Raw genomic sequence first — 15,840 nt, forward strand, 5'->3', positions numbered from 1 at the left:
CCCGGTGAAGGTGTATGCGAAGGAATTGGTGGTTTTTAACCGTCCTTCTATTAACTTCAGAAAATACGAAGGACTTATTGTATCCAGTAATATTATGAGTCCACCTTTTAGGTCACATTTGTATCCATATTTTGATAGGTATTCTTTAGCTCCTGAACTTTTTCCTTTGAAACCAGACTACCTTGGAATACACTCCGAGGAGACCATTTAGCAAGCATATCAAGTAACCGGCCTAGAACTCTGTATTTTTTGCTTGTTAATTAAAAATAGCATATCACGGTTCGACTCATTTTATTTTATGTTTATGCTTAGTAAAGTTATCGACATTTCTTTAAACTGAATTTCATTTTCAATAAATTTTAAAAGTATTACCTTGTGTACCATTTGTCCATACCAAACATGGTTGGTGTTTAAGAACCATTATCTTGTATCTTAAAGTCGAACACACGCTACTTTTATCAGATCGGCCGACGCAAATGGTTAAACTTACGATGGGTGGTTGTTGACCCCATGGCGTTTGGGTCAGTCTAGATCCTAGCTAATAATAATGGATGAGATGTAAATGTAATTTATATTAGGTAAATTGCCAGTTTACAAATCCAAATGTAAATGAGCTTGCTCTCAGACAATCACGACTCACAAAGAGATCCAGGCCTTGGAACTTTTTGTTTTATTTTTACTAGAAGCATCCGGGTAGATTTCCTGTCTCTCAGCGTAGTTGCCCTGCTTGTCTAGGAGTGGCAGGACCAATTTCGGAGGTCCAAATCTTTGATCTGCCGAAAGCAAGGTTTTTCCCAATGGCCGAACAGGGATAAAAGAGTATTCTATTATCAAGAATATGGGTGAAATCGAAAGTAAATTAATCATTGCTGTAAATAAAATGTCAGAATTTCAATAAATTAAGGCTTTGTAGTACATTCTCAAAAGGCAAATAAAATTGAATGATTTAGGCTGGCGCTATGAGCGAACTTGCTAAAACTAAGATGTACGTTTCAAAAATATAAAAATACCTACTTAATGCTAGTTACAGACACTAAGAAAACATAAAAAAGGTTTCACGAATATCCGAACAACCCAGCTCAAAGAAATATACAACAGGACTATACCCATAAAAGTATGAAAAGAGGCTTGATAAGACTTCTCCCATAGCAATACCGATGAACCAAATACCTGTAAATAATATTAAATGTTACTATTATGTCATTACTATAGATTAAAATCCTCGTTTATTATTGCTGCAAATACACTCAAAAGAAGGAAAAACGTTTATGACTTTTTTACTTAAATATTTCCTTATGATATGTCTTTTAAAAGCGGTAAAGTAATAAAACATAAGCAGAATTAGAGTCAGCAACATTTTGGCCTTATCAGTTTGGGTTTGTGCCCATCGAGGGCATCTGTTCAAATCCTTGTGCCATGTACTCATCGCATTGTTGGCAGAGTAAATACTTGTCAATCGGACTTCACAAAATCACAAAAAAGAAATATTAAAAATGTAATTTATCTAATCTAATTAATAGTTATATATAACTATCTAATTTAAGAAAACGTGATAATATATTAATAAAAAAAAATCGAAATCAGGTTTTCGTATTTCTTAAAAACCTAGTTTTGACCAACAAAACTCAAAAGCATCTATAACAAACTCAAACAAAATGCGTTGGGCCATGGTGTGTAGTAGGAAATTACTCCAGAGATGGTTATATTTTATTGTTGCTATATTTCCTTACACCACAACTGTTTATTAAAATAAAGAAATGAATATATTTTGGAATATTATATTTATTTATTATATTTTCGGTCTAGAATGAAATGTTCAACTTGACTTTGAACAAATCACAGATTTTTTTCTCACTTTTTCGACTTTGGATTGCAGGATCATATTTGGCAAATACTATATATATACATACATATTAAAAATTACAGCATATATCTTAGATTTTTGAAACAGTAGATAATCGGTTACATTTAACTTTTAACTAACCTAAATAATTCTAAATATTTTATAACAGATATGTACTTACTATTTTATTTAATATTATTATTTCTAAACATACATTCCTGAAAGAGTTGAAAATATTATTCAAATGGATTTTTCTTTAATATTTTCATATTTACTAATATATCTACCTTGTCTTGTCAAATTTTAGCTTAAGGGTATTAGTAACTATATAGAGTTAAATAGCTACCATGATCAATTAACAGAAACAATCATGTCGTAAATTAATTGGAACCACTTTAAATTGATGGTTATTTAATCGGAACTGAATTGGTCTCAAAAAGAGATCGTAAAATCGTGAGACAGTATAGCTTCGATGTCTTTACAATATTGAAAATAAACTTGCTGATTATTTATGTTGTAATTTACTCACACTGGGAATTAGTAGCGATATGATATATTATAATGACTTTCGTTGTATCTGATTTAAGATAACAACATCTCAGTATCTTGGTAGAAATTCATCGTTAAATCCACCATCGCTCTAAGATCTAATTAAAAGTGATTATAGCCAAATGTTTCACACTAACACGTAATTTATTATTAATAAACCAAATATTATTACCTAAGTCATATTTATCTTTGTGTATCACGAAGAAGAACTGGGTCATTGGTTTAGTAGATTGCTAAAATATACACTGATCTAATCCAACAAATTTTATCTTGAGTTGATAAAAGCAAAAATTTATGATAACTGGGAGGCGAAAATTTTCAGTAATGTTTATATTTAGCAAAGTTACGTTATGTTTTTATCATAAGATGAAATGATTAGATTCACTGAATGGAATAAAAACAAATATCAATTCGTGAATTTAAACAGATATTTTTAAGCTGGAATCACATTTTAGTAACAATATTTTATTGTTTTTTAAGGTACATGAACCAATGACAATAACCATTAGTCTGAACTATTTTTGTAACAAATAAAAAAAAAACTAATAAACCTTGGTTTTTTTACATTAAATCATAATTTATATACACATTTTATCATAAAGAGTATAACTAAGAACATATTTCAACACATTCATGCCTCTACCTTTTTTTATTTGCATCATGCAACATAATTCTAAATTTTCTTAGTCTATTGTATAACTATTGGCTTAATTATTGGTTGCAACAGAAAGAGATGTTAGTAGTTACCACTGATTCATGGCCACATTTTATATTTAACTCACAACACAACACTTTATCCCCAACTTTACTCTGTAAAAAATAATAATAATAAATGGAAAGAATATTTTTACTAATTAATAAATGCATGAATAAAGTAACCAATGGGTAGTTTATACAACAGAGCGAGCCAAAAAAACATTTCTTTTTTTTTTTTATATTGTTAAATCGAGGAAATGTTGCTAATGTGGGAGAAAAAATCAATTCTCAAGAAATTCAAAAAGAAAAACTGAAAAAAGTTTAATTTTTTTCATATTTATTTGTTGCAATTATTTTATTAGTAAAATATTTATTTACTAATATTATACATAAATATTATATAAAATATTTATTTTAGTGTAGGTAGTAAACCTACAATCCGTGTTTAGCATCCTCAAAGAGGTGGGAGGGGAAAATACTAAAACTTTTTAAAATGCAATATACCTCTGGATACTTTTTGATATCTCTGGTATTTTGTTTATTTTTGACAATTATCGTGGAAGTGGCACAACCTTACAAATGTATACTATTCTACTTCTAATTGCTTTAAATACTATTTGACTAGAGCTATAACATTTATATTGTATCAAGTTAAATAATTAAGACAATTATCTGAGTAAAAATTCAAATTTCAGACTCCATGCGCAACAGGAAGATATTTAGAAGTTCGTCTTTAAAACCATCTCTCTTTTTTTCATATTTATGATTCATTTAACTGACCTATTACCAGGAGAAAATATTACTTCTCAAAAGCTAGTTACAATAAAAAATATTCCTTCTAAAGCCTTATGATTATACATACTATGGTGTAATAAGTGTAATTTATGTTTGTGACACTGATAAATTAGTAAAAAATAATTTTACATTTTTTAAATATATAATTTCCAAAAATTGTTACAGATGTGGACTTGGTACAAGATGCAGTTCAACCAATGCCAGAGGAAGATGACAAAAACTATAAGTGTAAGTTTTTATTTTTATTTTATTAAATACAAATTCAATATGCCAACAAAAATACATTAAATAATATAATGATATACTTGTTTTATTTTCTTGGATCAAATATTGTCAAATATACCCTATCAGTCCCTTGTTAATTAAAAAAATATATAATTAATTATGTTCAACCTATAATGTTGCAAGAAATCAAAATGTTCGTTTTATTTATTTATTTATTTATTTTTTATAGATTATGCTAGTGTGTTGGCTGGGGATAAACAGTCAGCAACAGCCAGGTTTAGCTTTACTAAGAAAAGCTTGCACTATTCATTGTATGTGACCTCCAGGCCTCAACTAGTTCAGTTTCTCGACAGGCAGGGCAATATCATAGAAGAACAGGTAATATTTATTAAAATGATCAAATAATCATATTCCTAAAAAAAATTAGAAATATTTTATTTATTATAAACAAACTCCCAACAGAATTTCGCTCAAATAATATTTACATTCATCAAATGAAATCATTTAGATGTAGCCAACAAAACTACTGCTAAAAAATACTTTACAGTTTGAAATAAAAAAATATAAATATAACATAAAGAGCTATGGCCAATAAAATGGAATCACTTTTGTTAGTTAGTTTTTACTTAAATGAAAATTAATTTACTGATGAACCTTCAACTCTACAATCCTTAATACAAAATGATTTCAGGTGGTATTAATTAACTCTATATGAATAATTTAATTCAGTATGTCATACCATAAAGTAATCGCATAAGACATCAATCAATATGAATTATGATGACTGACTTCATAAAAATACAGTTATCTATGCTAATAGCTTTTTAATGATGAATTATTCATGGAATGATACTTAAGTCTAAAACAGAGAAGAGGTAGAAAGGAAAGGGACAGAGATATACAGCTGGATTAAGACAATAACACCGACTTATATGTCTGCGAGAGCAGTATATGTCATCATTATAGGGAACATATCAATTGACTGCAGAGCAATTACCGTCCGACATCCACAACTCTCTGTAATGGGGCATTCATCTTTATCCTTCACCAACTCATTATCAATCCTCCAGCCTTTTATAATGGCGACAGAGTGGCGACCAGAACATTTAATTATATATGACTTTTAAATGGAGAGGCAGTGTTTAATAATATGTTCATGTGAATTATTAAACATTTCCTTTCAACCTTTCAAATGCTCATGATTGCATTTTCATGCACTATTACACAACCTAATAACAGAAAAAATAAGTTATTATGACTGCACTAAAATTGATAATTTGTTAATTTTAACCTCCTTAATTATTTCAGTACTTCACCAGGCAAGATTCTTAACAAAAAATTTGATAATTTTCAAATTCCTTTTTTTTTAATATAAATTCTTATTATTAATTTTTTTTTAGAAATATTGTAATTTGTTATTTTCAAAAATAAAAGAAATTTTAAATTTAGTGGTTGACAAATAATAACTTTTATAATTAACCATTAAAAATTGTATTACTATCAAATTAAATCAATCATATATTGGCAAGTGTGTTAAAAATAGGCTTAGCTAATTAATAATTACAAATATGATTTTAATGATAATTATAAGTATTGAATATCCTGATTTATAGAACAGTTAGGGCGCATAAAAATTTGTAGATATTTAATTATAAAAAAAGAAAGATATATTATCTTAAAATATTCATTTCCCAATGTATTTGGTATCCTGATTATATTAAAAGTTTACAATAATAATTTTTTCCAAGTTTAATCACAGTGACATAAAAAAAAAAAAAAAAAAAAAAAAAAAAAAAGTAATCTTAATAATAGATATTTAGTCAAATTCTGATTTTAGTTAACATTGAAATTCTCAGGGAAAAATAGGTAAATAGTTAAATCCTGAATGTTGTGAATTTCATTGAAATTTCTTATTGAATATGGTAGCCTATTCCTTTATCATACATTTAACCACTTTTCTATTATAGGAAGTTGGATTTGGTACCCTATATGAAAATGCAACCAACAAACTATGCGGAGTTTGGAGAAGATTACCAAGAGATTATAGGAGGCTCTTGAGGGAGGAAGCACTTTCAATATCACTTGTGTGGCCCACTATGGTTATAACTGGACATGTTTTGAGGTAAAAAAAATTTTTTAATAAATATTTATTTTGACAATTGTATGTTTTGTCACTCTTCTTCTTTTGTTTTATTTTATCAAACCCTATAGAATAGAATTCTTCTATTAAGCTAACATTTTGTTTTCATATCAAAATTCATCTTTATTGGTACCATTAATTTTATCTTTTAATATTAATTTGTTATGTAAATATTTTCTGATTGAAGCATATTTTCTTTACATTTACTTAACCCTAATATACCTATTCATACATATCTTAATACTTATTAAGATGTGTTTCAATATGTATATGTGTGTATAATTTCAGTATATATGTGCCTACTGAATTAATAATAATATTGATTTTATAGATATAGTGAACTGGCAACAGAAGAACAGAGTGCTCTACTCATCGGAGAAAAACCTGGTTCTGCAGGAACTGCTATTGTTTCAGTTTCAACAGCCACACCATCAGTCCATCTTTTACTCATATTCACAGGTCTTTTTACGGGTGATGATACCAACAATGCTCCAGTTTCAGTTAGGTTGCATTCACCTGACGGCAAGGACATAATTCATGAGGTATAAATAAATTAACAACTTCTTAGTTTCTTGGATTTTGTTTTTTAAATTTGAATAACTAATTTAGTACGAAAAACCATTCATTTTTCAACAAATAATGCTTGCAGTCTTAAAGAATATGTTTGTTTTTTGCCTATAATATCTGCTAAGATTACAACCTTCTTCATGGTAACTGAGCATGTTCGGTAAGAGCTGTGCATGCTGGTTAAGTTTTATTTTTCAGCAAGACCAAAAATTAATCTCATCCTTCATGTTTCACTTAGAAAAGGTTGATGACCCGTACAACTATCAAAGATTTTTGCTATATTTTGTAGAAGACAATTAGTATTTTTATTTAATTTGCAATTAATGATGTTTATCTATAATTTAAATGCTTTGTAACTATAATCATGAATAAAACTGTTAATGGCAACACTGCTTCAAACCAGGGGATAGCTTGGCTGTTTTCCTTTGGGTTCTGTTTTTCTTGGAGCTTCCATTAGGGTAACACATCCTCTTGCTTATTTTGTTATCAAAAACTCTCCCTAATCCAAAACATATTTGGGCAAAAGAATCATTGGAATAACCAAAATTATGAAACACAGTAATTATTATTTTTAAGTTAGGAGGGTAAAAAAAATGCCACTACAACATGTGAAAAGTATATCTTCTGAACACAGAACAGATAACGTTATTTCACTTCCTTGTAGTGGTTTGTTCTTGAGAAATGATCTCAGTTGTTACTGAGGAACTAGTTAATGTTCTCAACTTAGTTCTTGTCAATTATGGTTATTTTGAACTATATCTATGGACCGATGTATTTGAAGCTTAGATTTCCATACTCCAGCTTCGTTTAGATTTTACAAGAGAGCTTGAAATCTCTCTTTGCTATTGACTTAAGTTTATTTCTTTTGATAGATAATTAGATATACCATAATATCTGTTTGGATTCATTAACAGTTCTCTTGCTCTTTTTTTATTTGAGTGTCAGCTATATCATCGCCAGGTATGATTTATAAGTTTTATATAATAATATTTATAATAAAATTTATAAGTTTTCCCTTATAAACATTTTCTTAGAAACCTCTTTGTGGTTAGCAGGTAGTAAAGAGTGATTTATAAGTTTACATAAACTCTTATTAGCCTGCCATACATTCTTTGAACAATCTACTTGTCAAATATTATAGATTAAGGTCCACAGAGATGTGGTTTGAAAAAGCACTACTAACTTAAGTTACAGATTAACAGCAAATAACATTATGGAACAGATATTAGTGTAAAATCCTATTAAATAAATTATTATCTAAAAATTTAATATTCTGTGTTATTATAATGTACTGGTACTAGTATATGGTAGGGGGAACAAGTCTGGAAAGTGGGCCTAGTGGTCCTTTTTGCCAACCTCTGACGGCTACCTAGGTTGCTGCCGCGTACTAACCAAGGTGGGAGTGTCAATATTCATTCTTCGGGACCGCTAAAAAATGAATGTTTAACTGCCCCATGTGGGAATCAAACCCACAACGTTCCGAACCGAACACACTGGGACCTGCGCCCCAACCAGCACGGCCGTCATGTCCCTTATTATAATGTATCTTTCTCATTTGTTTCAGACCATCAAAGTAGAAAAAGCATCACCTGAGCTTAATAAAATAACAACAAGCACACCTGTATCCATCCATGATCTGCGTCTACTAGTTAGATCAAAATTGCATTTGACAGTTACAGCAAAGAGTTCTCAAATTTCTATTACAGGTAAAATTTTATGGAATGAGTTTCTTTCATATGATGTGATTAACTAAATAAGATCTGCCAGTATTTAAAAACAATTTAAGCACTTTAACATTTTATAACCATTTTGGATAGGTAACAGAAGCTTTGAAAATAAAAGAATGTAAACAAAAAATAACATGCTTTCAAGGAAGAAAATATGGTCCAGGATTTTCAGACTTTCACAGACAGTGACAGAATAACATATACTAGAGTTTATCAATAGAGCTATTAATAATTATTTAGTTCAAAACCAGTCAATGTGAAAACAATGAATTGTAAATTATTTTTTTATCATAAAAGTGTAGATTTTACTCAAACCACCTAACTGCTTTGGCTGAATGGTCTTATAACATAGGCTATTCTAATACAAAAACAAATTAAATAGTCCTGAAAAAACAAACACTTTAGACCTGAATAGCTTGTCATCATTAGAGTTATTAAAAAATAAACTAGAATCCATAACTTAAATTGATTCAGAAAATCTCATAATAAGAGATTCCAGATAACCAGAATACCAGATAGTATGTTATTTCTTAATCTATCATTTACTGAAGATCAGATTATAATAATTGTAAAAACATAATTCTCCTTCCTATAGGCAGTAAAAATACAACAACCAATATCATGACAATTATAAACTTTTTTCCATATTTTTGGCACTTGAATTTTTATAAATTTCTGTTGAATGCAGGGGGGGGGGGATAGTGGACACAAATAAAATGTTTTTACTGTTCTTACTGTTTTATTAGTTTGGGTTAAATAATATAAAAAGTTCTTATTGTTGTGAGAACAGACACACACAACTAAGCCTTGGTGGCAACTCCTAGCTGGCAACTCCTGACCGTTACAAAGGGTACAATCGATATATTCACAATTTGTCACAGAGAAACATGTATACCATAAAAAATGAATTTTTACATCTCACTTTTTTCAACAATTTCAACTCTTTGGTTTTAAAATTAGCAAGGAAACTCAAGAAAATTCTGATGTTTAATTACATAGCGTAAATACTTCCTTATTATTATTTTTTCTAATGTACCTGCACTCCAATTAATCAATATAGTTATACTTCATAAAAACGAATAAAATTTGCATATATGAATGAAAGTATTAAAAAAAAATAATATTTATAAATAATTTTAATAATAATAAAATAATAACATGGAACTTTGTAAACTTAATAATATTTAACTGAATTTCAGGTATCGTGAGGCCAAGAGTTTCATGTGAACTATTCCAGACAGTCTTGACTGGTGAAAGATCGTGTGGTCTGATGACTGCTTTCCTAGATCATAAAGGCGATTTTATTTATCAATCAACACTTATTGGAGTTCCATCAAAATCCTTAATAACACTTGGTAAGTATTGATGAGAATTATTCAGCTGTTTTCTAACATAGTGAATTACCATTAGCTTATATTAAAAAATAGCCTTATAATAATGTTTGTATTAAAACACAATCAACTAGGTTTAATTTGAAATAACTTTTAGTTCATATATTAGAGCTTTGCTTTGACTGTTACCCACAATGGACTACTGCTAATGTTCATTTAAGTATATTATAATGTAGTTTGAGTAATAATTAGTGTATTTTATATTTATTTTAATAAATTATAATTTCGAACTGAATAACTTTCAATTTTAAGTCAATGGAGGTGAAAGGATGGTTTTGGTATTAATGTTAAAAGTTTATACAAATGGATAATATAGTTTAAAATGCCAAACTGCCCCATAGGTATCACCAATGTAGGCTTACAAGTAATAACTAATTTGCTTACTTTAGATTTTAACAATGGAAATGTAAAAAATTAAGCTTCAGCTCTTCTTCACAAATTAACATTTGTATAACCTTTTCATAGTAAAATAATATTTTTTTTTATTTTGTACCTGCAATAAATGTATTAATAAAAACTATTTTTATTTGTTCTATACGCATGTTTTGTAATACTTTATTCTCGCTTCATTTTTATAACACCTTATTAACCACTATATATTTTTAGATATATTAACAGAATTATTGACAGAATCAGGTGAAAGGAAATTAGAAGAAATACCTGCTGATGGAAACAAATTGGAGAAAACATCTCCCAGGCTAGTGGAAGGTCTCTACGCAGGACAGCTTCAAGTAAATGTTGCAGAAATGAGTGGAAAAATGCAAGGAAGATCTGCCGCTCCTCCGCGATCTTCATTGAATCCATTACTTATGAAACCATCCTTAGGAGTTCTTGGGAGTTTAGCAGCTGTCATCTGGATAGCAGTTGATTCACAATGCAGTTTGTATTATGAGGTAATCTTTAAAAATGAATAATTAATGTATAGAATTAATTAATGGAATGGTCTTTACTTTCCCAATCCTGTACTCCCATGTGCCAGCCAATTTGATGATAGTGTTGGTACAAGTTTGATGTCAAGGATATCCAAGATAGGATAATTATGTAAATAACAATATAATATAGAGTAACTATCTAATGATTCCTAGGCATAGTAGTAGTTTTTCATTTACCCAATTTGCTCTAATAAAAGTTAACCTCATAAATAAGTCGAACCTCCAAAACAATAAATTTGGGGAGAAAAAATTATTTTTCATTATTTAACCTAAAAGTAAATATAATTAATGATAACAGCATAATTAGTTAGAAATAAGGAAAAAATAAAATTAATTTCTCAGCATAACCTTTACCTCTGATTACCAATTTAAGATTTCAATTTTTCAGTTTTGTATAGTCATCATATTCCACCTCCACTTGAAGTTATATTTTCAAGTTTAAAATATAGTTATTGATATTTAAATGATACTCAAAACTATGGGTCACAAGCCAATTTAAGATAGGTTCTAAATTAAAATCATGATATTTTTATTAATAATACTGTGGTTTTAATTATTTTCTTTCGACTCATTTTCAACTGATTTTTGTTACACTGAAAAATAAGTTTTTCTTTTATTACTTTTCTTTCTTGAATAACTGGTTTTAATAGAAGATATCTTTCATTTTCAGGCTGAGATAACAGAAAACAGGGAGTATTGTGTTTGGCTAAATCATGTACCAATTGCTGCACCAGGAGCACCAGTTACGCTTCGTCAGATTGACTGTGGACATGGCTTCCGGTTTGAGGGTTCACTCCTTGGTCTTCCACCATCTGAGATTCAGATTCTCGATTCTGGAGTTGTTACAATTGAACTTAGGGATAATGTAACCGATAATGTATTAATGTCTGCACTATGGGAACATGTAAGATACCACTTCTAATATTGTTTATTTATCTTTTGGTCAAATTATGAGTTGTAAGTCATGATGTATGATCTAGGATTATTTTTTAAAAACAAAAAAAATTTCTCACAAAACCTTACACGAATTATTATAGCTAGTTAAATATCAGTTTATTAGTTGACTATATAGAATTGTAGGATGAGATGGTTTGATCGGTTATGAGAAAAGTACTCAAAATAGTTTTATGCTATTTTGTGCACTTCTCTAACTACTAAACAAACCATCTTATTCTTCATTATTTAAGTATCCTTCACAACGATTTTTTTTTTTCAAACTTCACTGTAACATGATGAAAATTTTAGAAACAAAAAAGGAGTCCTAAAAAAAATAAAACCAGTAAGGACTTTTTTCTTAATCAATTTTTATCTTTCATACAGTATAATTTTATTCAATAGTATCAGTAAACTTAATAAATTCAGCAAATTTAGTTGATTTATTCTTGTAATACAATCATTAATTTTTTTTTTATTTGCATCTATGTGGTTATTCTTTTTATGTTCTGTTCCTGAGTTATAGCAATCATATAATATCTTGTTTATCCCCATTTTAGAAAGACATTCCGAAATCCTGTTTGCCAGAAACTGCTAGTTCTGATCCCTCATATAGATCAGATGGGTCTGGATTTGTGATCACTACAGCATCTTGTTATCATGGAGGAATGTTTCATAATGACGGAGAACAATGGCGTGATCCTTCAGATACTTGTACTGTTTGCTCTTGTAGTCTAGGCTCTCTCTCATGCCAAACACAGTGTATAAGTAAGTGACCTCTTCAGAATTGTAGTGATTATTTACTTTACTAAGAGAGAACAAAAAATTATATTCAGTAGTAAAGAGTTCAAAATAAAAATAATAAAACAAATATATTATAATTTTTAGATAAAACAGGAGTTGTAGAACAAGAAGGTACTTTAAGGGGTTGCCAAATGGCGGGTCAGTTCTTTCCAGCAGGATCTACGTGGCATCCATACCTACCTCCTATTGGATTTGACACATGTACCATTTGTTCTTGTGATGTAAGTAAAATAGCTTCATTTGGAATTCATTTATATTTTTAATTGTCATAATTTCCTGAACTTGATTATTATTACTGGACGACAGACCGTGGAGGTCCAAGACCCCGTGCAATGTATTTAGGAAATACATCGCGCACTTCATGACATGGTTTTCATATGGTAGGTTCGTCACTCCTACACCAACTTTTGTGTGTGCCACCAATTGGCTAACGAGCCTCACAAATGCCGGGGGGAGGTTGTGAGTGAGTATTGTATAATTATATGCTTGAAAAAATCCCGGGTGGGGCTAGTGACTTGAACTCGCAACCTTTGGGTTACCACACTGCTACCATCAACCCCCTTGAACTGGATACCGGATTAAAAATTGAATAGAGGATAAAATTAAACAAACAAGATAATGAAAACTATTTTATAAAACTTTGTTTGCTTGAGGTTCTGAAGAATGCAGATTTATGTTGAAAAAAGGGATACTATAACATCTGCACACAACTATCTGAAAATGTTAAATGTTTTAATTAGTCAATATTTTTAGCCTTTGGTGAAACCAGTCTTCATTACTTGATAATTTGATGGCTGGGTTTGTTTTAAGATGCTTTTATTAACATTAAAAACAGAAATTCTATATTAAAGTAGAAATACTGTATTCACTTTAAAGATTTGGCAAAAAAATTGTGACACAGCCCCTATAGGAAAAAAAAATTAATAAAATTAAATATATGATTTAGTCATTTTTATTTTATTAAATGTGATAAGTTAGCAAAAATTGGAACCTTAATCACTTGTTAAAATATTTTAATTGAAATAATTTTGTATAGTAAAACGGCCCAGCCATAATTGAATAAATAGAAAATGAAAGAATCTTCAGGAAAATGAAAAAAAAATCTGTAGATGAACTAAGTAGAATGATTAAAAAATTATTCAAATAAATGAAATGAGTAAAACTTCATTTTAAGCATGTCCATGAATATATTTCAGCTAAAAAGACCTTTGGATTTAGCACAAAACAGTAAACGATTAAGGTTATTTTTTCATAAAACTATTTTAATCTTTTATTTCATTATTCATTTCTTTTTCAGGCATCTTCGCTCAAAGTATCTTGCCCTCGCACAGTATGCCCTCCACTACCATGTGATGAAAGAGTAGCTGTCAAGATTGATAAGAAATCATGCTGTAAAGTTTGCCCTTCTGGTCAATCTGAGGTAATATATATTCCTTATATTTATTTATTTAATTACTTATTTATTATAGATGTTTAGACTACCCACATATCACAATATCACATTACCAAAACAAACAGAGACAAAATACTTGAGACTTACATCAGACTGACGTGGAAATCACATGTGACAACTTTGAAAATAAAAAACTGAATCACCGACTTTCTTTACTTCAATGACTACTACATCATAAAAATGAATTATCACTTACAAACAAACTTAAAATATATAACATACTATTTAGACCGATATGGACTTACACCAGTCAAGTGTGTGGCTCCTGCAAAAAATCCCACCTTCAGACCATTCAGATCTTCCAATCCAAATTCTTCATTCACAGTCCCTTTTACATCACAAACTTGATACTTTTTTATTAAGAAAACATTCTAATCATAATTGGGTTGTTCAACAGTAATTAGCGAACATGTGACAGGAAAACAAACCTCTGTCCTTTGCTTGCCAAATATGATAGGTCAAAACATCCTTCCCTTCAATGCCACAATTTTACCGGATAACCAAACATGTCAGATTTACAATATTTGAATTTTTTTTTATGGCCCCTCTCTTGGTCATTTCTAACATACGAAGAGAGTTTATCTACAGAGTACCACTCTGTTCTAATCATGGTGGGAGTTAAGTTTTCATTTTGTGGGACCGCCACAGACATAAAAGTCGACTCTTCAGACTGGATTCAAACCGGTGCCACTGCAGTTTCAAGGTTGGTAAGACCGATGCTATAACCCCCTTGACCACAAATGGCCCCACAATATTAGGCTTTCAACATTGTACTATATTGTTCAATTTCTTTTCCATAGTTAAATCATTCATTTATTTTTAAATTAAAAATTTCTAGATAAGTCCTGATTTCTTAATAAGTATTCAAAAATTGTGTATTAATAGTTAATATCAGAATTGTTATATAATGCTATAACCATTTACATGACCTTTCCTACTTATCTTTTCTATTAGATTACTTTGAGTATCACAGTTTTTATCACTATTTTAAATATAAAGGGGTCATAATTTGACAGACAAATACAGGTTTCTACTGAACACTAAAATATAAGGAGAAGCCCTTAAACTAACATGAACATTAAATTATATTTACGCTTTATCAATATCCATGCCATGTATTGACTTCAGACATTAGTACATATTATATATACTTGTATAATATTATACATACTATACTTCTTTTTTCTATTTGCATCTTTGATTCAAACAATATAATATTCTTGTTTATTTAATTATAATTAAAATAGATATAGAAAACTGGTGTGTGCATTGAATGAATCATTGACTTAAAAAAATAATTTATTACTTTTTCATAAAATGTCACTATTTAAATTCAGTAAAATTCTGAATATTAATTACTGTTTGTTATTTAAATAACATATGTGTAATATTTTTAGGAAGAGTTTGGGAACAAATCATTCGAAGATGATGAGAGCAAAGCAGATACGGTTGGAAGTGGGGAGTGCGAATATCCTTTGGGAGGACCATTTAAAAATGGCCAAGAATGGCATCCAAGGCTTTATTCAGGGGGAGAAATAAAATGTGTCATCTGTAAATGTTTGGTATGTATTTTTATGACAATCACTCTAATTAGTAGACATACATTAATGCAAACTTAAAATATAAATATAAAATTGCATGGATATAACCAATATTGATGAACTTAGTATATCAAAAAGTTAAGGAAAAATTTTTTATAAAAAGTTTAATTTAATAAACAATTTAATTTTTTGATTAAATGATTTTTTTTTATTATTAATTCAGTTATTTTTGTGTACAAGTGAT

At 29.2% G+C, this 15,840-nt stretch overlaps 1 protein-coding gene across 1 annotated transcript in view; it reads left to right on the forward strand.

The window, feature by feature from the left end:
* sog (short gastrulation) overlaps positions 1 to 15,840 on the forward strand; it is a 141,597-nt gene that overhangs the window by 123,162 nt on the left and 2,595 nt on the right. The window contains exons 5-16 of the mRNA XM_067046428.1: positions 4,049 to 4,111; positions 4,338 to 4,486; positions 6,076 to 6,230; positions 6,580 to 6,790; positions 8,380 to 8,521; positions 9,742 to 9,897; positions 10,540 to 10,826; positions 11,536 to 11,769; positions 12,359 to 12,566; positions 12,687 to 12,823; positions 13,900 to 14,022; positions 15,453 to 15,617. Of these exons, the coding sequence (XP_066902529.1) occupies positions 4,049 to 4,111; positions 4,338 to 4,486; positions 6,076 to 6,230; positions 6,580 to 6,790; positions 8,380 to 8,521; positions 9,742 to 9,897; positions 10,540 to 10,826; positions 11,536 to 11,769; positions 12,359 to 12,566; positions 12,687 to 12,823; positions 13,900 to 14,022; positions 15,453 to 15,617 (2,030 nt within the window). The remainder of the gene's footprint in view (positions 1 to 4,048; positions 4,112 to 4,337; positions 4,487 to 6,075; positions 6,231 to 6,579; positions 6,791 to 8,379; positions 8,522 to 9,741; positions 9,898 to 10,539; positions 10,827 to 11,535; positions 11,770 to 12,358; positions 12,567 to 12,686; positions 12,824 to 13,899; positions 14,023 to 15,452; positions 15,618 to 15,840) is intronic.

This window comes from Halyomorpha halys, unplaced genomic scaffold, assembly GCF_000696795.3.
Source record: "Halyomorpha halys isolate HHAL.00 unplaced genomic scaffold, Hhal_1.1 Scaffold95.1, whole genome shotgun sequence".
Classification (NCBI taxonomy): domain Eukaryota; kingdom Metazoa; phylum Arthropoda; class Insecta; order Hemiptera; family Pentatomidae; genus Halyomorpha; species Halyomorpha halys.